Source organism: Marmota flaviventris, chromosome 6 (assembly GCF_047511675.1).
Source record: "Marmota flaviventris isolate mMarFla1 chromosome 6, mMarFla1.hap1, whole genome shotgun sequence".
Lineage (NCBI taxonomy): Eukaryota > Metazoa > Chordata > Mammalia > Rodentia > Sciuridae > Marmota > Marmota flaviventris.
The window spans coordinates 53,858,699-53,882,724 of NC_092503.1; the positions used below are offsets into that span (position 1 = coordinate 53,858,699).

At 36.5% G+C, this 24,026-nt stretch overlaps 1 protein-coding gene and 1 pseudogene across 1 annotated transcript in view; both read left to right on the top strand.

Moving 5' to 3' along the window:
- The window catches only part of Ak9 (adenylate kinase 9), a 123,003-nt gene that overhangs the window by 81,034 nt on the left and 17,943 nt on the right, over positions 1-24,026 (top strand). The window contains exons 24-28 of the mRNA XM_027928089.2: positions 1,204-1,416; positions 4,553-4,813; positions 11,470-11,594; positions 14,602-14,821; positions 16,529-16,594. Of these exons, the coding sequence (XP_027783890.2) occupies positions 1,204-1,416; positions 4,553-4,813; positions 11,470-11,594; positions 14,602-14,821; positions 16,529-16,594 (885 nt within the window). The remainder of the gene's footprint in view (positions 1-1,203; positions 1,417-4,552; positions 4,814-11,469; positions 11,595-14,601; positions 14,822-16,528; positions 16,595-24,026) is intronic.
- LOC114086857 (mitotic checkpoint protein BUB3 pseudogene) lies at positions 22,002-22,873 on the top strand (annotated as a pseudogene).

Below are 24,026 nucleotides of genomic sequence, written 5' to 3' on the forward strand. Positions count from 1 at the left end.
TGTTGAGAAGCATGTTATAGGATAATTATATTTGCACCTATACATATGTATGTTTTCATATGTATGTTGGTAGCATTATAATCATTTTAGTATACTAATCATTTTTAGTATAATACATACCATGCATAGAAATTATTTATCACAAATGAAAATCTGTCACTAAATATTTATTAGCTAAATAAAATATTTTGAAATTATTATCTGATTATATCCACTTAAAAGAAAGCAAAGCAAATCCAGAGGCATCTCAAACTTAATTTACATGCATGGAAATGGAAGGAGACCCTCAGGGTTATACAAAATTACATACAAGAGGAAGTGAGGGGAAAGGGAAAAATAATACAAGGGGGAGAAATGAATGACAGTAGAGGAGGTAGAGAGAGAAGATGGGAGGGGAGGGGAGGGGAGGGGGGATAGTAGAGGATAGGAAAGGCAGCAGAATACAACAGACACTAGTATGGCAATATGTAAATCAATGGATGTGTAACTGATGTGATTCTGCAATTGGTATACGGGGTACAAATGGGAGTTCATAACCCACTTGAATCAAAGTGTGAAATATGATATATCAAGAACTATGTAATGTTTTGAACAACCAACAATAAAAATTAAAAAAAAAAGAAATTGATGATGATAGTTAAAAAAAAAAAAAGAATTTATAGTTAGACACTGTGGTGCATGGGTGTAATCTCATCTATTTAAGAGACAGAGTCAGGAAGATCACAAGTTCAAGGCCAGCCTCAGCAACTTAATCTCAAAATAAAAAATAAAAAGGTCTAGGGATGCACCTCAGTGGTAGAGTGCCCCTGGATCCAATATCCAGTAATGTAAAACAAAGAAACAAACAAAAAGTTGTCACCCTGACTCAAATTTTATTTCTTGGGAATAATTTTAGAAACTGAACTCAGAGTGAAGGTTTTCATTACACTTCTGTTGGTTTCTGTCTGTAGAGGTCTAGGCACACCTTCATTCTCAGTGCTGATTTATTTTCTTTATAAAAATTAAAAACTTAGGATATGGATTTAGAGGGATATGAGAAACTAATTTTTTAATTAATTAAAATAGTATAAGAATGACTTGTGGATTGTTTTAAAGTTGGATTGTTATAGATTAAAATTATTCAAGAGGATTATTTTTAATTCCTTTTTATTATTACATCAAATGCCTTTTCATAATACTCTTTAAATTGAATAATATTTCTAGAGTGAAGAAAGAATTAAAGAGAAAAGGAGGCATTTGGGAGACACAAAGTCCTTCTGTCCAGTGGTTCTCAAAGAAAACTTCATCTTACAACCATGTAGCACAGAAGAAGCAGCTAAATACCGAGAAAAGTTCTACTACTTTTCGAGTGCTGAGGCTAGAGAAAAGTTTCAGGAGAATCCTGAAGACTATGTGGCTCACAGCGAACCATTAAAGGTGAAAACAATATTCCTATCCTAATTATCGTTCCAATTGCTTCTTAAAGGACTTATTATCAGCTTCCATCATGGTATTGTCCCCACTCTCATAGGACAATATAGTGAAAATATCCAAGTTCAAAAATCAACTTCTTTGCAATGTAACATAAAAATGATTATCAATTTTGGTTTTTAAAGAATTGTCTTATGTCAGACCAGCACGTAGTGTCTTTTTATCTGAAATAAAAAGATATGGCAGAATTACCCCTTGCTAGGTTACAGCCCGTCTATGCACGTCGGTCTAAGAAGAGCAGGCTAATGACCTTATAAAGAAGTTGGGGGGAAATGTGGAATTCTGGGATCGGTGCCTTTTCAGAGGAATAAGTGGGTAGACAGCATCTATAGAATTGTGATTACGCAAGTAACACTGTTCTTGATGGGACCACACTGAACCTGTTTTCCAAGTAAGTCCACCCCTGATTGGTTGATTTTCAGGAGTGAAGGATGATACTTGTTGGATTACAAAACATGTTCCCTGAAGTGAATTGGCCAATCTAACCAGTTTAAAACTGGTTGAATGACTAGTGTTGCTGTGTCTATAGAATAACCCATTTTCTCCTTTTGTTTATGAGAAGCTTTTTATTCTCACTTGTTTATCACCTTTGGGTTGGTTTTCTATCTTCTTTAAAACAATACAAAAGCCAGACACACAAGGCAAACACTGTATGATTCCACTTACATCAGGTACCTAGAATAGGCAGATTCTTAGAAGAGAAGGAAGAAGGAGCATGGGAGTTAACTATTTAATGAATAGAAGGTAACTTCCTGTTATGGGTCATGAAAAGGTTCTGGAGATGGATAATGAGGACAGGTACACAACATTATGGATATATTTAATACCATAGAATTGTACCCTTAAAATGGTTTAAGTGGTAAATGTTATTTTATGAATATTTTACCAGAATAAAAATGGACATATGGCAATTCTTTTTTATTTCCTGGTACTGAAGATTGAACCCAGGGGCACTTTACCCTTGGTCCAGATCCCTAGCCTTTTTTGGTTTTTATTTTGAGACACGGTCTCACTAAGGTGCTGAGAGATGTGCTAAATTGGTGATATTGGCCTCCAACTTGGGATCTTCCTGCCTCAGCCTCCCAAGTTGCTGGAATTACAGGCTTATGCCACCACATTAGCACAATTTTTTCTTTTCATTTCTGAAAGTAAGGCACACAAATAATTGCACCAGCTTTAAACAAGAGTCTTAATTTTTATATTTTATTTTTCCATATTCTTCCACAGATATGTGTGTGTGTGCATGTTTATATATATATTCTTTCTAGCATATATCATATTTTATGTTTTTTCACTTATGACATAGAAAATTTATGTTTCTACATAGATCTAATAATGCTTAGATATTTTGATAAAACATCTTAACATCTAATTTATCATTAGACATTTTTTCACAGTATTTTTTATAAAATGATTCTGGCATTATGGCTATTAAATGGTATTTAGGTAATTTGGGGGCATACCTCTCCTTTTCTCCCTCAATTATTTTATTGCTATAATTCTCTGGAATGGGATAACTGGATCGAGATGTATAAATCACAATACATTATATTATTACTTTTTGATAACACCTTTGCCTTCTTAAACTGAACATACAGAACTCTTATGGATAATTTGGGCCTAGTTACATGGTGCCCACAGGGACTATCGTAGTGTGTGGATGATTGTGCCTAAGAATCCCCAGGCAATGGTGCTAAGGGTCATTTAAGCACTGTGGCTACTTTTCTTCTTTTCTTGTTGCTTTTGGCAGTCACTTCTTCTTATAGATTTGCTGAACTTTGCCTTGTTTTACACATTACACAAATTCACATGGATACAACCTGAAAACCTGAAGACACAGTTCTGCAAAGCATAAAATGCGTTGGATTTGCCAGGAACTTTGCAGGTCACCACCCAGCTACCTTAACACCCTCTGTATGCCAGACAGCCCTAGTTGCCAGGCATCTGAATTGTGAATAAGTGAAGTGTTACTGTTACCAAAAGCTGGGTCCCCGGCCCCAATGCCAATCCAATGATGAGAACATGATTTTGAGAAAAAGGAAAAAAGAAATTTTATTGCTTTGCTAGCAAAGAGAAACATAGGGTACTCCTGTCCCAAATGTTGTGATTCTGCCCATCAGCAGGAACAAGGTGCTTTTAAAGAAGTGATTCAAAGGCTACATTCCACCTGTTCTCTGTTGGAGTTGTCATTCACTTGTTAATTTGGGAGATAGTCATTTCCAAATCTTCTGCTACTGTCCCCAAAGTCTGGATTACTTCCTTCCTACTGTGAATGTTTATTTAAGGACAGATAAATCTTCCTAAAATGAGGAAGAAAGGTAATTCTATTTCCTCTGAGATTAGGGAGGGGGAGAAATTAGGGAGGAGCTGGGAGAGAGGAAGAGAAAGAAACATGTCCATTTTTTTAAAAAAGTTTCAGTGGTAGAGCAGCAAGGGCTATATTCAGAGTAAACTACTATTACACTACTCTAATAATTTAATCACTGGGGATTTAAAATGTAATCCAAAAGTTTAGTGTGAGGCTATCCCTACATTATTTCATACCATCCTATTTTCATTATTCATCATTCTGTGTTTTATTATTTTTCTCAAATGATGTACCTGGTGGCTAATTCCTACAACCATGGGTTCTCTGAATTTAGCCTTCCTCATCTCCAGTATGAAGATCAAAGGAATAGTAGAGAGGACTCTAATGTTTCATTATTAATGAACTAGGGTTTTGTGTTTTGTTTTTGTTTTTGTTTTATTTTTTTAATTATCATAAGAAAGTATGTTTTCATTATTTCTTAACATTAAGACTTTTTTTAAAAAAACTAATTTCATTTTATTAAGTGATTTTTGGCATATGGTATCAAGATAATCTTGTCCTTGTTGATACTCCTCCCACCAACTAGGACCTTAGTTGGTAGATACAGTGAATTATGTCAGTTGACATTCTAATGTGTATACCTCTTTGAACTTATAAAGTAATCATTTTTATCAGGCTTAGGGAAAGCAGTTAATGAGCCTATGTTTTTTAAATAACTCAGAACTTCTTCATTCTCCCTCTGCCCTCTCCTTCCCTGCCCCCCTACCCCTGCAGGCTCCTCCACCAAGAATATGCCTTATGGGCCCCCGTGGCTCTGGCAAAACTGTGTGTGGAAGACATGTGGCAGAAAAATTTGGCGTTTTTCACATTCAGTTTGAAGAAGTTCTTCAAGAAAAATTACTACTCAAAACTGAAAGGAAATTTGGACCTGAATATGAGGAAGATTCTGATGAGGAACAAGTTGCAAAACAAGAACTTGAAGAACTTGCAGCTCAGGCCAATGTTAAGATTGAGGATGAAAACGCAAAGACGCAGGTAACCCTATTTATTCCTTCATACATAGCTGTACTTACTGGTGTCATTTTGGGGATGTAGAATCTGAAGTAGTATAAAACTCTCTCTATATATAAAGTTCTTAAAACAAGAAAAAGAACTCGCCTATAAAAGTCATCCCCCCCAGGCTAAATAAAATCTTACTACTTATCTGGAATATAAGATACTGATTTACATGACTCCCATAAAAATCAGAAAAGCTTTCTCTAACTAGACCATTGTGTAGCATTTGTTTGTGATTATATTTTTGATATGTCTGACTTATGGTATAAGGTTTCCACTACTGTGTTCTCTGTTTTCTATCACATAGCATAAAAATCTGCCCCAGTGCCAACAGAAATCTCAAATTATTAATTTGCAATGATCCCTAATAAGATAAGATCCCTAATAGATGGCGTCTGTCTGAGGTTATAAAAAGAAAGTTCTTATTTCTACCTTATTTTTTTTTCACTATTTCTGATATGGCTAGACCATTTTCTTTTCAAATGAGCCCCCATTAAGGAACCCAGGTATGGTTATGTATAACACTTGAAATTGGAACACGATTGGATAGTGATGTGTAGTATCCTAATAGTCCTTGTCTCCATGCCATAAGGGGGACACAGTTTTGAGAAAAAGAAGTTCTATTGCTTTGCTAGCAAAGGAGAAATACAGGGGACTCCTGTCCCAAAGGTTGTGATTCTGCCCATCAGCAGGAACAGGGTGCTTTAAAAGAGGTGATTCAAAGGCCACGTCCCACTTGTTCTCTGTTGGAGTTGTCATTCACTTGTTAATTTGGGAGATAGTCAGTTCCAAGATCCTCTGGTACTATCCGCAAAGTCTGGATTACTTCCTTCCTATGGTGGGTATTTACTCAAGGAGAGATAAATCTGCCTAAAATTGGTAAGAAAGGTGATCCTTTTCCCCCTGAGATTATGGAGGGGGAGATTAGGGAGGAGCAGGGAGAGAGGAAGAGAAAGAGACATGGCCATTTTAAAAATAAATTGTAATGCCCAGTGTGGTGGTGCATTCCTGTAATCCCAGTAGCTGGGGAGGCTGAGAGAGTTCAAAGCCAGCCTCAGCAATTTACAAAAAGGGGCTGGGGATGTGGCTCAGTGGTTAAGCACTTGGATTCACTCCTCAATACCAAAAAAGAAGTTGCAGTGGCAGAGCAGTAAGGGCTATATTCAAAGCAAAAAGTGAAGGTATGTGGCATACCTTCAAACATACTTGTTAATTGTTTTCCACCTATATTCAGGAGAATCTGAGAGAAGCTGATATTCTATTAATTTAAAAATGTACATTGATCCAGATTTTTAAATTCCATGAGTCTAGGGATTTTTTTATGTTTTATTTTTTAGTTGTATTTGGTCACAACACCTTTTTTTCACTTATTTATTTATTTTTTTATGTGGTGTTGAGGCTTGAAACCCAGGGTCTCACACATTCGAGGCAAATGCTCTACCGCTGAGCCACAACCCCAGACCCATGAGTCTAGTTTTTTTGTTTTGTTTTGTTTTGTTTAAATATTTATTTTTTAGTTATAGTTGGACACAATATCTTTATTTATTTTTATGTGGTGCTGAGGATCAAACCCAGGGCCTCCCACCTGCTAGGCAAGCGCTCTACCGCTGAGCCACAATCCCAGCCCCAGAGTCTAGATTTTTTAATGCAACAAAATATTATCTGCTTCTCTATAGCCGCTCAGTTATCTTTTGCTGTTTCTGAATCATTTGACTTCTAAGGAGGTATACTGAGGAATTCTTTTTAGATAATAAAATTAAATCCTACCTCCTGGTAATCAACAGATTCTCTTACTGTCATGGGAGAATAGATGTCTCTGGAAAAGGGTCCAAGGAGTTTCCAGAGGAGAGGGGGAACTAAACTCAGATCCATCAGGGTTCTTGGCATAGCAACAGAAAATAATTTCAGCACAAGCTTGACAAAGGCATAGACACAGGTTTATTTAGGAAGGTGGATACACATTCAAGCAAGAATGCAGGCTGTCTCAAGAGTGAGAAGCAGCCCTGACTTGGACTGGGGTCCAATATTTATAGAAGGGCTGTATCGGGGGCTGGAATGGAGGTGGATCCTGGTGGAGCTGTCCAATTTCACCCTAGTTTTCCCTACACTTGCATATTTTCCTCATTTTACAAAGGCATGGGCCAAGGGCAAGTTGCTCAAGATTTATAACTGTGCTTTCTACCTCTCAATAGCTTGAGAATATTTCCTTTATGATTCAGTATTTCTTTCTTTTTATCCTAAATCCCTATCTCAATACTTTACTCATTTTTAGAATTTGGGATAACAAAAGCAGTTTCATTCTAGAAAGAACTCTCCTGTTAATGATAATCTTACTACAGAAAGAGATGATTTGAGTTCATTATCACAATATTTTCTATTTGTTATTATAATATTGTAATCCCCTTTATAAATTATATTTCTGATGGCTGCCTGGTGAGAACATATCCTAATCAGGATCTTGATTTGAGAGATAACATTGTATGATTATAGGATAAATGGGAAAAAAATCAGTTAAGCTATATAGACCTGTGAGGAAAACTGAACAAGGTTTTTGCAAAAAGTGATGAATTATAACATGAAGCCATGTGAAAATTAATCATATTATCACTAGTCACTCCTCTTAGCTCTAGTAGATGCTATTTACTGCTTATAATCACATTGAATATTAGCATAAAGAAAAGAGCTCAAGAGCAGAGGAAAAAAGATTTGAGAATAGTGTGAGACAGCATTTGTCTTAGCTCTGCTACCCAGAAGTTAACAGCAGGAATACCACATCTCTCGGAGGCTTAGAGTGAAAAATCTGAGACAGGAAGGGCAGTCTGCCCTAGCCAAACCACAGACATTAATCAGACATAAATAACAACAACAACAACAACAACAAAGAAAACACCTCTCCACTGGAGTTTGGAGTTTATCAATTATCTGCAATCCAGGAGCCATCTTGGGGCTGCAGCATGGCAGAGCCTATAGAAACTGAAACCCAGATGCATGAGTTTGCAGCTAGGTCTGTGTGGGAATGTCTGAGCCCAACAATCCTGTGGAAATTCAGAAACTGGAAACATTTCTCCATGGAGAACACAGGTTAGAGAGGCTGGAGAGAGCAGGGCTCTCCCCAGCTCCAAGACTTCTGAAGTGCTCAGGGACTGATGGGGCTGGCTACCATGGGTCAGAAGGTTGGAAGAGGGGATGAGGGCAACTTGCTCTTGTCCTGCACAGCCAGCTGGTCTGGCAGCCCCCAGGTTCCCAGGCCCACTCGGGCCAGCACTCACCAGATCCCAGCACCAGCCTGGTCCCCAACTCCCTCCACGTTGGCATCCACCAATCCCCTCATCCCACCAGGTCCAGCAACAGTCGGACATCCAACAGGGCCCTCCAGTTCCCTGATCCCCAATCTTCTAAACTGTCCCTAGCCCCCAACCCAGCCCATTGCAAGCAAGTACCAGGAATTGTGGGGTCCACAGGCAATGTAAGGGGCTAAGAATAGGCCCCTACACCACACGAGTGGAACCCAAAGGAGATTCCTGAGGTGCAGTCATCCAATTTAAATCTGCAACTGTGTGTGTGTGTATGTATGTATGTATATGTGTATATATATATATATATATATATATATATATATATATAAAATAATTGTTTTTTTTTCTTACCATCCTGAGGATAGAGTTGCAACCACCCTCCAGACAACCCCACCTATCGGCTAAGAAGGGAAACTGAGAAATTTTTGAATTCCAACAGAAACAATTGTTTAATTTTCCATTAATATCCTTTTTATTTTTTTCCTCTCTTGCATCTCTACCATTTTTGAAACCAAGTATTTTTCATGCACCAGCTTATTGAGGACTAGGATATCTGAATGTATATTACAGTTTTGTTGTGTATTCTTTTTATTTTTACTTTTTTCTTCATATATTATATATATATATATATATTTATTTTATATGTATTTTTTCTCTCACCTATCTATTTTTCTGGATTCTCTTTCTCTCTTTTTTCCTGCTAACATCCAACCTTTATTAATTCCTATTTCACTCTTCCTATAATTTTTTACTTATATTTTCTCACCTTCTTCCTCATAAACAGCACATCCTATACCATTTCTGTTCTCTCTGTCCACCATTTGAAATTGTAAACCCTTTTGCAAATTTACTATTTATATTATAGACAATAATTGAACACATCTCTTCTGTTTGTTGTGAAAAAACTGTAGACATTTTAATAGAAGCTATTTGATTTAAGGCTGTATATTGTTTGCATGGGGTGCTGTTAATATTGGTCTTCCCCTTAAAGGCAAGGTACCAGAAACCTCAGGGACATAATAAGTCTACAGGGTAGAAACTGTACTGCCTCAGATCCACACTGCTAGATGAAAACACATACAAACAACATGAAGAAAAAACAAGGGAACAAAGAGCCCCAAACATATCAAGATGTTCCAATAATAGAATCCATTAACAACACAGTAGAGGAAATGTCAGAAAAGGAGTTCAGAATGTACATAGTTAAACTGATCTGTTACATAAAGGATGATGAAAGGAGTGAAATCAGAGATAAATTTAAGGAGGTTTTATTAAGATCATTTCAATAAATAGAGATTCTGAAAAGTCAAGCAGAAATCCTCAAAATGAAGGAATCAATAAACCAAATTAAAAATTCAATAGAAAGTACCAACAACAGACTAGACCACTTGGAAGAGAGAACCTCAGGCATGAAGACAAAATATATTCTCTTGATAATAAAGTTGACCACACAGAAAAGGTGATAAGAAACCATGAAGAGAACTTACAAGAATTATGAGATAATATCAAAAGACCAAATTTAAGATTTATCAGGATAGATGAAGGCATGGAGGTATAAATCAAAGGAATCACATCTTTTCAATGAAATATCAGAAAATTTCCCAAACCTGAAGAATGAAATGGAAAATCAAATACAAGAGGCTTGCAGGACCCCAAATGTACAAAATCATAACAGACCTACATGAAGGCACATTATAATGAAAACGGCTAAAGTATAGAATGAGGATAGAATTTTAAAGACTCCAAGATAAAAATGTCAAATACATATAGGAGGAAACAAATTGGGATCTCAGCTGATTTCTCCACCCAGACCCTCAAAGGTAGGAGGTCCTGGAACAACATGTATCAAGCTCTGAAAGAAAATGTATGCCAACCAAGAACTTTATATCCAGCAAAATTAAGCTTTATATTTAAAGATGAAATAAAAACCTTCCATGATAAACAAAAGTTGAAAGAATTAACAACTATAAAGCCTGCACTAATGAACATTTTCAACAAAATATTCCATGAGGAGAAAATGAAAAAAAAATTTTTTTAAAGTGAAAATCAGCAAAGGGAGGAATTACACTAAAGGAATAGTCAATCAAATAAGAAACAAAGTCAAATTAAAAACCAGAAATAAACCAAAATGACCAGGAATATAAATCATATCACAATAATCACCTTGAATGTTAATAGCCCAAACTCATCAATCAAAAGACATAGACTGGCAGATTGGATTAAAAAACAAGACCCAACAATATTCTGTCTCCAAAAGACTCACATCACAGGCAAAGATATCCACAGACTGAATGTGAAAGGATTGGAAAAAAATCACTCACATGGATCACATAAACAAGCAGGGGTTTCCATTCTCATATCAGATAAAGTGGACTTTGAGCTAAAGTAATTCAGAAGGGACAAAGAAAGACATTTCATACTGCTTAAGGGAATTGTAAATCAGCAAGACATAACACTCATAAATATTTATGCCCCAAACAATGGAGCATCTATGTACATCAAACAAACCCTTTTCAATTTTAAGAAACAAATATATCCCAAACACAACAATATTGGGTGACTTTCACATACCTCTCTCACTATTGAATAGATCTTCAAACAAAAACTAAACAAAGAAACTATAGAACTAAATAATGCAATCAATAACTTAGACTTAACAGACAGATATAGAATATTTCATCCATCAATGAGCAAATACACGTTCTTCTCAGAGGCACATGGATCCTTAGAAGTAGACCATATCTTCTTTTTAACTTTATTTATTTTTATATGGTGCTAAGGATCAAACTCAGTGCCCCGCACATTCTAAGCAAGCGCTCTACTACCGAGCTACAACCCCTAAAGCTAAGCAAAATAAGCCAATCTCAAGAAACCAAAGGCCAATGTTTTCTCAGATATGCAGATGCTAATTCACAATGGAGGGGATAGGGAAGAGTAGAGGTACTTTGGATTAGACAGAGGGGAATAAAGGGAGAGGAGGAAGCATGCAGAAAGGAAGGATAGTAGAATGAATCCGACATTATTACCCTATGTGAATATGTCATTAGATGACCAGTGTGATTCTACATGATGTACAACCAGAAGAATGAGAAGTTATATTCCATTTATGTATGATGTGTCAAAATACATTCTACTGTCATGTGTAACTAATTAGAACAAATAAAAATAAATAAATTTTTAAAAAGAAATGAACTCAAAATTTTAAATATTTATAAGCAAAAGAATGATAAAACACCTCAGAGAAAAAAGTAGGTCTTATCCTAATCAATTATGTGATACAATATTATTCATGAATGTAGAGTTTTAAAAACTTGTTTTATTTTCTGATTTTTTCTGTAGCCTCCAGAAGTACAACTTACAGAAGAAGAAGAAATAATCAAATCAAGTCTAGTGGAAAGTGAGCCATTGCCGCCTGAAATTCTCAAAGTCATTCTTTCTGAATGGTGGCTTAAAGAACCATTCCGGTAACTTAATATATAGAGAATTATGCATTTATTGATTTTTGCTTCCTTTATTCCTAAAGGTAAATTGTAGCACAACAGAAATTTGAGAATTTTCTCTCTTATATTGGTGTAAATTCTCACTTGAGCTGCACGTGGGGAAAAGCATCAGTGGCATTTTTGAAAAATAATGATGCCAGGATCCCTCCTCAAACAATCAAATCAGAATGCCAGGGAATGAGAATGGGACCTGGGCATTGGTATTGTTTTAAGTGCTTCACACATGATTCTAGTGCACAGTTATAGTTGTGAACCCATCTTCTAAGCCCATGTACCCCAGCGATGTGCTGGCCTCTTTCCCTGTGGCCTTTTATCAATTACAGTTAAGACCTCTTCCCCACTGTCCAGAGCATTATCCCTTTACCAAAAGCCAGACAGGACTGATCTCCAGGTCGCCAGACTTCAAAACTTCATCTGAATTTCCAAACCAGAATCTCTTGCCTTAATATCCACCAGAAGAGAATGAAATGACATTCACAATACCGATTATAACATACGCATATTTGCAATTTACTGTGTACCCAGGGACTGTTCGACTATATTTTATTCAAGTTAATTTACTTAATCCTTACAATAATTCTAAGGCACAGAAACTTTTATCATCTCATTTTGGAAATAAGAAAACTGAATCTTGGAGAAATTAGATAACTGGTTAACTCCATTGTTCCTCTTAGATCTCTAAACACTCTTTCACCTTGTCCCTGAATGAAATGAGTGAGTGGGATTATTAATCATCAAATTTTTTTCAAATTTCTTGTTCCTTAAATTAGATCAATAGTTATAGGAAACAGGCAGGTTATCTGCAGGCATATAAGCATTATTTAGTTCCTGATCTCATACAATACATTAAAATATTTATCTCAACATATAGGGGTATATATAGATAGAGATAGAAACTGAACCTTTAAAGTATAAAACCCTAAATAAAAAGCTGAGTATTATGCAACCATTAAAATATATTATAATGAAAATTTTATAAGAGCATACGATGTTAAGTTTAAAAAGAAGATGCAGCTGGGCATGGTGGCTCACACCTATAATCCCAGTGGTTCAGAAGGCTGAAACAGAAGGATGGCATGTTTGAAACCAGCCTCGGCAACTTGGGGAGGCCCTATGCAACTCAGTAAGACCCTGTCTCAAAATAAATAATAGAAAAAGGTCTGGGGATATGGCTTAGTGGTTAAGCACCTCTGAGTTCAATCCCTGGTCCCAAAAAAAAAGGGGGGAGGAAGAAGAAGAAGGAAGAGGAGGCAGTGAGGATGAAGAAGAAAGCAAAACTATATATAATCTATTAGAGAGATGGACTCATGAGGAACCAACTGGAAAGAAAGAAACTGGCAATAACCTCTGGGATACAGGATTATGGATAATTTTGCCTTTTCTCATGTATTCCTCTCTTTTCCAACTTGTCTACAGTAAAATTCGTTGCTCTTATAATCAGGAAATAAAACATTGTAGACATGCTATTGCATTAGTCCTGGAGAGCTACACTAAGGGCTTAACTAAGTAGTAATAGCAGAAATGGCAATATGAATGCAGAGAAGGTGAGCCAGGACTTGGCCGTTATATGTGAGGAGCAGGAAGGAGGTAGAGACCTAAATGTCTCTTACATTTGGCACATGAGGACTGGTGAGTCTGAGGAGAAGTAGCTTGCAAGGGTAATAATGAGTATAACTTTTTATGTATAAATCATACATCATTTCTGAAGGGCATTTGGATAAAGAAACTAGGCAGTTCTAAGAAAAATCTGAATCAAAACTCAGAAGAAAGTTGGGGTGTAGAGGCAAAGACTTGAAAATCATTGACAAAGAAGTGATAACAGAGCACATAGGAATGGAATTGCTTCTCCTACAAGAGACTAGACTGGAGGCATCTCTGAAGAAAAGGACACACATATTATGGCCAATATGTACAAAGTCGCCTACTTAATAGAAAATGAAAATTAACATTTTAGAATTAGCATCTTTTAAAATATTTTTTGAGTTATAGATGGACACAATACCTTTATTTTATTTTTATGTGGTGCTGAAGATCAAACCCAGTGCCTCATACATGCTAGGCAAGTGCCCTACCGCTGAGCTACAACCCCAGCCCTCAGGATTAACATCTTTGAAGGCTGAAATTGTCAATCATTCCTAAAAGTTCTGTTATATTAAGATCTGTTATATTAAGAACTTTATGTATTTAAATTTAAATACTTAAAACAAATTTTAGATTACCAAGATAAGCAAATTCTCCCTTCCAAAAGGGACCAATATTGACTTTCTCAACTAAAAAAAGCCAATTTCTCAAAGCCTGATTGTTTTATAAGTACTCCCTAAGGAAAAGTGTGTTCACTTTCCAGTAATTTCCATGATCACTGAAGTTTCATTATACTTGGGCAAATTTGACGACCCTTTTTGAATATAATCATCTTACACGTAAAAGCCAGGATAAATATAGCAATAATCATCATTAGTGACAAGGACATTCAGGAAGGAAGGTCTGAATTGTCTCATCAGAAGAAGAAAAACTGTAAGAGTTGAGGGTTTCCGTCAATGGTGAGCTAGCCAAGCATGCTCCTTCTATAATAAAGGTGGCATATTTATCAGGCTGGGCACTCCTCACAGGAAGAGAACTTATCTTTTCCTATGATTTTATTCCATCTTTTAGTAAACTTGTAATTAATAGTAATCATCAGCAAACTGATTGGATATAATTTTATATCATAAATATAAGCAGAAGATATTATTATTTCAACACAATTTTATGTATTTTAAAGAAGTACCATGTATACAAGTAGAAATATTAAAAGAAATAAGACAATATGATAAATTTGTTAAACTATTTATTATGCACCTGATATAAAGTTGAGATTTATCAATATATTTTAAAGTTTATAATGTATAGAAATTGACAATATATAATATATATTAAAATCTATATATAATATTCTAAGTCAATAAAGTAAAGTATGAAGATTTCCACCTAGCTCCACAGGTTTTATACTGGATGGTTTCCCACGGTATCCTGAGGAGGCCTTGTTTCTAGGGGACCATGGATTTTTCCCAGATACTGCTGTTTTTATACAAGTTGATGATCAAGATATTTTTGATCGCCTCCTTCCCTCCAAAGTCGAAAAGTGGAAGCAGAAACAAAAGAAGAAATTGGAAAGGAAAAAACTCATCAAAGACATGAAGACAAAAATCAGAGTATGTATTCAGTACAAATGCATAGGAATAAATCTTATAAAATAGAATAATATCTTATAAAATATTGAGCATCTATGTAAATTATAAAGTGGTCTTCATAAAAATGTAGTTTTTTAAAATTTTAATATCATAGTAAGCATGAAAACACTTTCATTAAATATTACGATTCCTTATAATAAGAATTAAGAATTATTCAAGGCTTTTATTTGGGGGGGGGAGGGTACTGGGGATTGAACTCAGGGGCACTTGACCACTGAGCCATATCCACAGCCCATTTTTTAATTTTATTTAGAGACAGGGTCTCACTGAGTTGCTTAGCACCTCACCATTCCTGGGTTTGGCTTTGAACTTGCGACCCTCCTGTCTCAGCCTCCTGAGCTGCAGGTCAAGGCACTTTTTATATTTAACACTTTAATGCTTTTCTCTCTCCAAGGCAAAACAAGGTAAAATCATTTGAAAATCATTGACAAAGAAGTGATAACAAAACATGTAGGAATGGAATTGTTTCTCCTTCTGGTTTCCCTCTTCCAGATTCAGAAGCAACCTAGACATCACATGCTCTGAGAACTTTAGGGACTCAGGCAGGAAAGCCGATTTCAGGAGCTAGTTCATAACCTCCTGCATTTTCTCTTTCCTTTTCACTCTCCCTAACTCTACCCTGGTTCAGATCCTTCCTGGTTAACACCAGCGCTCCTTTCTGACTTCATCTCTGCACCCATGAGGCCATCCTTCCAGAAACTTCCAGACTAAGTTTCCTAAGACTCTATTTTGAGCAAGTCATTCGCTCAGGGCCTGAACTTCCCCTCTTCTTCTTGCCCTTGTCCTTGTTTTTTCTCAGCTGGAACAAATGCAGATCCTTCTCTTCAGAGCTGTCCCCGCCATATGCTCCTCCATTCCCCATCTGGAAGTTTCTTAAACCATCCTAACACATTCTTGGTGAAGTTACATGAGTTAAACCCTCTGGATTTCTGTTAACTCACCTTACAGTCAGATAATACTGTGTTGATGGATTTAGAGCAGAAAAATGAGTGGCCACTGGCAGCCATATAATGATTAGTGAAACGTCACTGACTGCTTATTTGAGAGAAGGGAACAGAGGAAAAGTAGATTCAGGACATGTAAGATGAATATTAAGTATTTAAAGGGACTCCAGTTTAAAGAGTCCTAAGCCAACTAGCCCCAAAACCTGAGGGGAACTGATTAGTTTTCATGTAAACCTTGGGAATGTGTGAGAGAATTCATCGCATTAGATTTAGAGGGCCCTAGAAAACCCCTGTGGCCATCTCCAGAATACAAATGCTTTCCTCACATGTACAAATGTATTTTTAGGGTCTCTTTTAGGACATCATATTTTATAGTAAGATAAATAATGACCAAACATTTTCAACAAATTGCCTACAAGAATATGTCTATTTTTCCATGTACAAAATTCGCTGTCACCAAAAAAAAAAATGCATAATAAATTTTGAAAAGGAGTTTTTAAATTTGAGGACAGGGTGACTGACCCTAAGTACTGTCTCCCTCTGGAGGAAAATAGCTGGTCAACAGGCCCAGAAACATGGAAACAGCACAATTAGCGGCACTGCACGCTTTCCTGGAAAATTCCCCATCCTTCCACCCTAATATTATCTCCATCTTGGAAAAAAATATTAATACTTAAAGATATTATCATTTTTCTATTAAAAGTTTTAAATACTTCTTTAATAGGATGACAATATTGCCAAAAGAAGGGCTGAGCTTATTGCAGAGAAAGACAAAAGAAAAAAAGCAGAGGTAAGTAAATTAAATTGATAAAATTACACATCATTATTATTTTCCATTTGTTCTCTTTGTTTCTATTTATTTTTATTCCTCCTCCTTTTTCTCCTCCTCCTTCTTCTTCTGGTAACTATTTACAATGACCTTTTATTATATTTGTAATCAGAGAAAAAATGATTACTTCTTAAGAGCAAACCTCTAACAAAGCTTCAATCATCGAATTCTAAATGTTAGCATTGAACTATGTTTCTTTCGGTTTTTCATCTTTTTACATTTCACATTTCCAACCCATGCCACAGGGAGACAGGCTGGGGTTTGGGAATGAGGTTGCCCAGAGCCTATGGAGTTGAGCTGGAACTGAAATGTTGATTATCTCAGGCTCAGAATGGAGTGAGGGTAAGCCTGTGAACCCCTAAAGTCAGACATCCGTGCAGGATGCTCAGTACATCTTTTTCTGTCCATCTGCTGGGTTTTTTTTTAAAGGATAAAGCTTAAAGGTCATGGATTTGTTTTATTTAGAAAGCAGATATTCCAAGTAGACTTAGTGTTCTGATTGCTACAGTCAAGCAACTCAAGGATACAGGAGTCAAAGAGAAGCTGAAATTAGAAACAAGCTATTTTATGAAAGAACTGAGGGTCATATTTACACAATCAGCTTCGAGTCATGCCTCTGACCAAGGCAAATGGTAGGAGAGTGCCGGCCTTTCTTTTCCTTCTGGTCTGAGACACCCTTATAACATCTTCTCAAGATTGACCTTCCTATAATCTGATTTCCACCTACATAAAAATGTTCAGCAGAACAGGGGAAGGAGAAAAGAGGAATAACAAAAAGTGTGACTTGCTACAAGTGCAGCCACACATGGGCCTGGTGTGGATATGCTGGATTTCTACACAATGGACTGAAGATAAAACGCACTGTAGCCATGGGCACACAATTGCAGAAGAGGAGCCCACACAGTGGGCTCTGTCAAAACAGAGTCAACCGAGAATATATACCAAACCATTAGACTGAGGGAAGAAAGCAGTCTAAGAACAAGAAGCTTCCTCTTCATTATTTGCCTTGGCCTGACTGACTGCTTTCCTTCCTTCCTTCCATTAACAAATATTAATTGAGGTCTGTGCCTAATATTGCTTCAGATTATGACAAGTAAGCCATGAACAAAATTTACAGAAATCTCTGGCCTTGTTCCAGTGTTCATTCCCTCATCAAACATATCCTGAAAGCCTGCTCAGTCCAAGGTGTCATGTTAACATTCACAGTAAAGAAGACAGACATCCTAACCTGAATCAAGAACAGTTAACTACAGTAGACCCTGGGGAATCCCCGTGATCCCCTGAAGAATCACTTTAAAAGTCTCAGGAATGAATTACTGAAAGAGGCCAGATTTTGGAGCCGAGCAGACCTAAACTGGACCTACTGACTGTTCTTTGCTGGCTCTTCAGCAGTGACCTGTAGCTCTCAATTTATTGTTGTTTTGTTCTAGCAGTATAACATTGAGCCTAGTGTTTTCATTGTAAAATGGGAAAAGTTAATAATTTTCAGCCACCCTAATTAATAATACTTTAATTAATACTTCTTTTTAATTAATACTTCTTTGCTACTCTAGTTAAATATTTTTGTTGTTGTTGTTGTTGTTGTCAATGGACCTTTATTTAATTTAATTGTTTATATGTGGTTCTGAGTATCAAACCCAATGCCTCACACGTGCCAAGCAAGTGTTCTACCACTGAGCTACAACCCCAGCCCCTGAATCTTTTTTCTTAAGAATTAGTTTTCAGGATATATTTGACACATTCTTTTTTTTTTTTTTGTTGGTATTGACACATTCTTAATTTATGATTTTTCCACTTGTTAACATTAGAATTGTATGATTTTTTTATTTTTCATTTAAAGATCCAATGTTCTATTTTATAGACTAAGATTTTGTAAGTTATCTCTCCTAAGGCTTATTCTATTGTAAAATTGGCTATGTACCCCACATGATTAATTTATACAGCAAACTTTTAGAACATAACTCTTGAGATTTTTTTATTAAAGATGAAAACTATGTATTGGCAATTTTTTCCAATACCTTTAATGAAAATTTCATAAGATATGTCCTGCTACTACCTCAGACAACAAAACATTGAGTGAAATGCAGCACTTGAGGGATCATTTGGTGTGATTGTCATATTGGTTCATGTGACATCAGAGTTGAACCCATCCTGAATCCAGATATACTCTAGAGCTTGCTGTCCTGAGCAGAGATGGGGCAGGGGACAGGATTCTAACCTCTCTATCTCCTATTTGAGCTGCAGAATATGCAGTTCCATGAGTTGCCTTTTTAAAGCTAACTGGAGGATCACCTCAGGTAAAGCCCTTCCCAGTTTTGTCCTCTTGCCCTAAGCTAAAACCTTTGCCTTTATGTCTGATTTTTGAGCAGCACATAAAACATTTTTAATGGGAGAAACCACGTCACCATCCCAAAAGTGACTGCGGGCATTAATTTTATAGGAAAATATCGCCATCTCGTGGACCTTCAGTCTCAGAATGTGACTAAAGAATGTTCTGTAAGCCAAGCCCTGGCCTTTTTCTTCTCTGTTCCTCTCTTCAGTCCCTGCTCTCTTCTGTCCACTGGTTCTGATGCCTAGGTCCCTTCTATCAGGTGTTGAGTAGCCAGCAGAAGGAGAAAGCCAGGAAGAATAAGAGCCAGGGAGCAAGTAAGCACAATTGTGAGACTCCACCTGGGTGAATAGTTAAAAGAGATACATATCCTAAGCATGGAGGGAAAGCCAAAGTCAGGGTCCAGAAGAGCTTGAAACAAGGTCCAGGACCAAGTAGCAGGCCCAGAACCAAGTAGCAGGCCCAGACCATCTCTGATACCTCCTAGGGAGGAGGCAGTATGTTTAGACCCAAAGGCTAAAGTTCAGTGGACACTTCAGAATGCATCAACAAACAAGGCTTGCCGGGGGATATACAGGTTGGAGATTATGATTCAAGACATTGAAAACCATATAGTTCATAATAGTCCTCAAAATCCAGAATTAGAGGCAGCCTCATTCTCTCAATTTTAGATTTGATGATGAGATAAAAACCTTCCATGATAAACAAAGGTTAAAAGAATTAACAACTCAAAAGCTTGCTCTACAGAACATCCTTAGCAAAATATTCCATGAAGAGGAATTGAAAACAATGAAAATCAGCAAAGGGAGGTATTTCACTAGATGAAAAACTAATCAAAGGAGAAACCAAGTCAAGTTTAAAAAAATTGGAAAAAAAATATTAAGGGAATTATAAGAGAATGTGGTGATCCAAATAATTTACTCCTGTACCAGGGAAGCCCGTGAACTTGTTTGTTTTACTTCTCTGTCTTCATGTCTCCCTCTACCTCTCTTCTTTCTAATAACAAGCATTCTGGCTGTAATCACCACCACTCTCCTGTCCCACTGCCTGCAGAATCAGCCTCCCCCTACCTTCTCTACTAACAGGAAGTTATCACACACCTAACCCTAAATCCAGTCCTGTGTTTCTCTGAGACTGTGCATCTTATTTTCAGTTTATCCCCTCTGTTTTCTTTATTTTTGGTTTCAGTATTGGGGATCAGGATCAGGACCTGTTTATTTTTATAGTTCCTATTTCCCTCCTGAGATTTCTAGTCTTTTAATTATTATAATAATAGTTTACTTCTACTCATTGATTATAATGATAATAACTGCTTTCAAGTTCTTATTAGGTAATTCTAACACCTGGACTGGATATTTGGTTATTATCTTTATTCATGAGAATGTGTCACACTTTTGTGACACTTCCTATTTTGAGAAATTTTAGATTATATTACACAATTGTAAATATTATATATGGAGATTCTGGATTTAGCTATTTGCCTCCAAAGACAACTGGATACTTTTGTTTTAGCAGGAAAATAACTTGATAAGATTAAACATGTAAACTGCTGTGCCTGTGATGGGTGGCAGCTCAGTTTTTACAGTTCCTGAGCTGCGAATATATGCATGGTTCACAGCTCAACCTGAGGCTCAAACAATATTTACACATTGAATTTAAAATAGCATCCCCTCTCTGGCTCTCTCATCTCCAGGATTTACCCTCATTCTGCAATGGGCCTGGTTGTAACGGCTTCCCCTAGTTGCTTTGTCAGATAATGAACTTTCTATCAAAATTTTAGCGATATGAACCACCACAATTCTAAGACTGTCCTCTGGTAAATGTACAAAATCGGAAGAGTTACCCTTGTTCGTGTGCTTCTGTCCTGTTCTGACTACTTTCCCAAATCTGCTTTTGATTACTCTCCAGAACATTTGAATGAATTAGAGTGAGTGAGAAGGAGAGAGAGTCGGTTTTGTCCACAGTTTATGGTTATCTGTTAGAGGTTAAATGAATTTATTTCTTCATAATGGAGGCAGCTCTCTGAGACCATGAAGTTTAGAATACATGTCTCCTATCATAATTACTAAGAGATACAAGATGTTAGGAAAAAGGCGGAGGGATCAGGGTGGGGGACAGTGTCACAGGAAATCAAATTGCCACCTTCAGAAAAATGAAATCTTTTTTCTTTAGGAAGAATTAACTTGTGTGTCTTCCAGATGATCTGCTGTGAAGATTTTTAGGATGTTAGCTTTTTCAAAAAATTAGCATTGTGTATTATGCTAGAGGTACTAACCAAAGCAATATGATAAATAAAAGAAATAGCATATAGGGCTGAGATGTAGCTTAGTGGTAAAGCCCTTACCCTGCATGCATGAGACTCATAACCAAAACTTATTTGCATATAATTTGATTCTAAGGGAGTAAACTATAGGTCACTTCTACCAGCCCCTCATGTTATAGTGACATTGGCCACCCCAAAGAAAAAAAATGTAAACAATTTCTAAAGGAATTAAATAAAAATGTCTAGAAGACATTAGATGCTACAGAACATTGCTCAAAGAGAGCTACAATTGCTCTTAATTGATCAACTTTTTTTCATAAAAATAATACCTTTTTTTCATAAAAATAATCAACCAAGGTCACCATATTCTTTTTTTTTTAAAGAGAGAGAGAGAGAGAATTTTTAATATTTTTTAGTTTTCGTAGGACACAACATCTTTGTATGTGGTGCTGAGGATTGAATCCAGGCTGCATGCATGCCAGGTGAGCGCGCTACTGCTTGAGCCACATCCCCAGCCCCAATCACCATATTCTTGATGGAAGTTATCAAGAAGAAGGAAAACTAGGACAAAAAAAAGAAAAACAAAAAACCAATAGGTCATAGAATTAATAGATAACCCAGGAATATTAACCATTTAAAGAGTTCCAGTGGGCTGGTCTCGTCCTTTAGGATGCGCCTCTATGATGTACCGGCCAACTCCATGCGGCTCAAGTACCAGCACACTGGCGCCATCCTGGACTGTGCCTTCTAGGATCCAACGCATGCCTGGAGTGGGGGATTAGATCATCAGTTGAAAATGCTTGATTTGAACACTGATCAAGAAAATTTTGCTGGAACCCATGATGCCCCTATCAGATGTGTTGAATACTGTCCAGAAGTGAATGTGATGGTTATTAGAAGTTGGGATCAAACAGTTAAATTGTGGGACCCCAGAACTCCTTGCAATGCTGGGACCTTCTCTCAGCCTGAAAAGGTGTATACCCTCTCAGTGTCTGGAGTCTGACTGATTGTAGGTTCAGCGGGCCACAGTGTTGGTGTGGGATTTAGGGAACATGGGCTATGTGCAGCAGCGCAGGGAGTCCAGCCTGAAATACCAGACTCGCTGCATAAGAGCAATTCTTAACAAGTAGGGCTATGTATTAAGCTCTATTGAAGGCCCGGTGGCAGTTAAGTACTTGGACCCAAGCCCTGAGGTACAGAAGAAGTATACTTTCAAATGTCACAGACTAAAAAAAATAATATTGAGCAGATTTACCCAGTCAATGCCATTTCATTTCACAATATCCACAATACATTTGCCACAGGTGGTTCTGATGGATTTGTAAATATTTGGGATCCATTTAATAAAAAACGACTGTGCCAGTTCCATCGGTACCCTACCAGCATCACATCACTTGCCTTCAGCAATGATGGGACTACACTTGCAATAGCATCATCATCTATGTATGAAATGGATGACACAGAACATCCTGAAGATGGTATCTTCATTCACCAAGTGACAGATGCAGAAATAAACCCCAAGTCACCATGTACTTGGCAAGATTTCATTTACTTAAGTGCCATGTTGTACTCCCCAATGGTGGATTTATTACTATTAATTAACAAAGAAACCAGGGCAAATATTAATTTTAATATTATAAGAACCTGAAAATAACGGAAAAGAGGTTTTTTTTTCCTTTTTTTTTTAAATGAACAATTTCCTAAATGCATGAGATGGTTGGATGGTTTGCTGCATTAAAGGTATTTGGGCAAACAAAAATAAATAAATAAATAAAGAGTTCCAGTGTCCTTAGAAAACTCAAGAAGAAACTTGCATTTGCAAAATAATAGTAGGATGCTCTGAAAAATCGAAAAACAAAAAAGAATTCATGAGAACTCAAATAATTTAAGACAAAGATGAATGATAGATTAAAATGAAAAATCAAAGAAGTTTCTCAAGTATAAACAAAAAACACAAGAGATAAGAAACATCAAAGAAAGAATTGCAGATAGAGTTAATCCAAAAGAGTCAACATCAAGGCACATTCTAAAAGAGTGGAAACAGAAAATAAAAGAGGAAATAATGTAAGAAATATCAGAAGTGACGTTTCCAATATTGAAGAGAGAAATGGGTCTTCAAATTGAAAGGGTTTACCGAATGCCAACCAGAATAAATGTAAAGGTATTAGACATACCCTCACTTACCCTCATGAAATTTTTGATTGGCAATGATATAAACAAGATCTTAACTATTTCTAAAATTTAAAAAAGATGTCCACAGAGGAATGTGGATAAGCTTTATGTCAGACTTCTCACTAACAATATTGGATGATAGAAAACATAGACCACCTTTAAAATTCTAAGTTGAGATGATTTACAACCTGGAATTTTATACCTAGCCACACTATTTATAACATGGGGGAATGAAATGAAAGAATTTCATATATTTAAGATCTTTGAAAATTAGCTTTTCATATATTATATGAAAAAATTAGCCAGTTGATATGGTAGATAATGCTGTTTCTGCTTGCAAAACAAATAACCCCCCTAGTAATATGGGGGAGAGGAGAGAGATAAGAAAAGCATCATCCAAACATGGGATAAGTTAAAATGTGGCATAATTTTGAATAAGAATAAAAGTAATGTTTGACCTTGATACTAGAAACATTCTCCTTAGAATAAAATGTTTCTTTTTTATTTTTTATTATTTTTTCTGTTGTTGTTGTTTTAGTTATAAATGGACACAACACTTTTATTTATTTATTTTTATGTGGTACTGAGGATAGAACCCAGGGCCTCACATGTGCTAGGCAAGTGCTCTT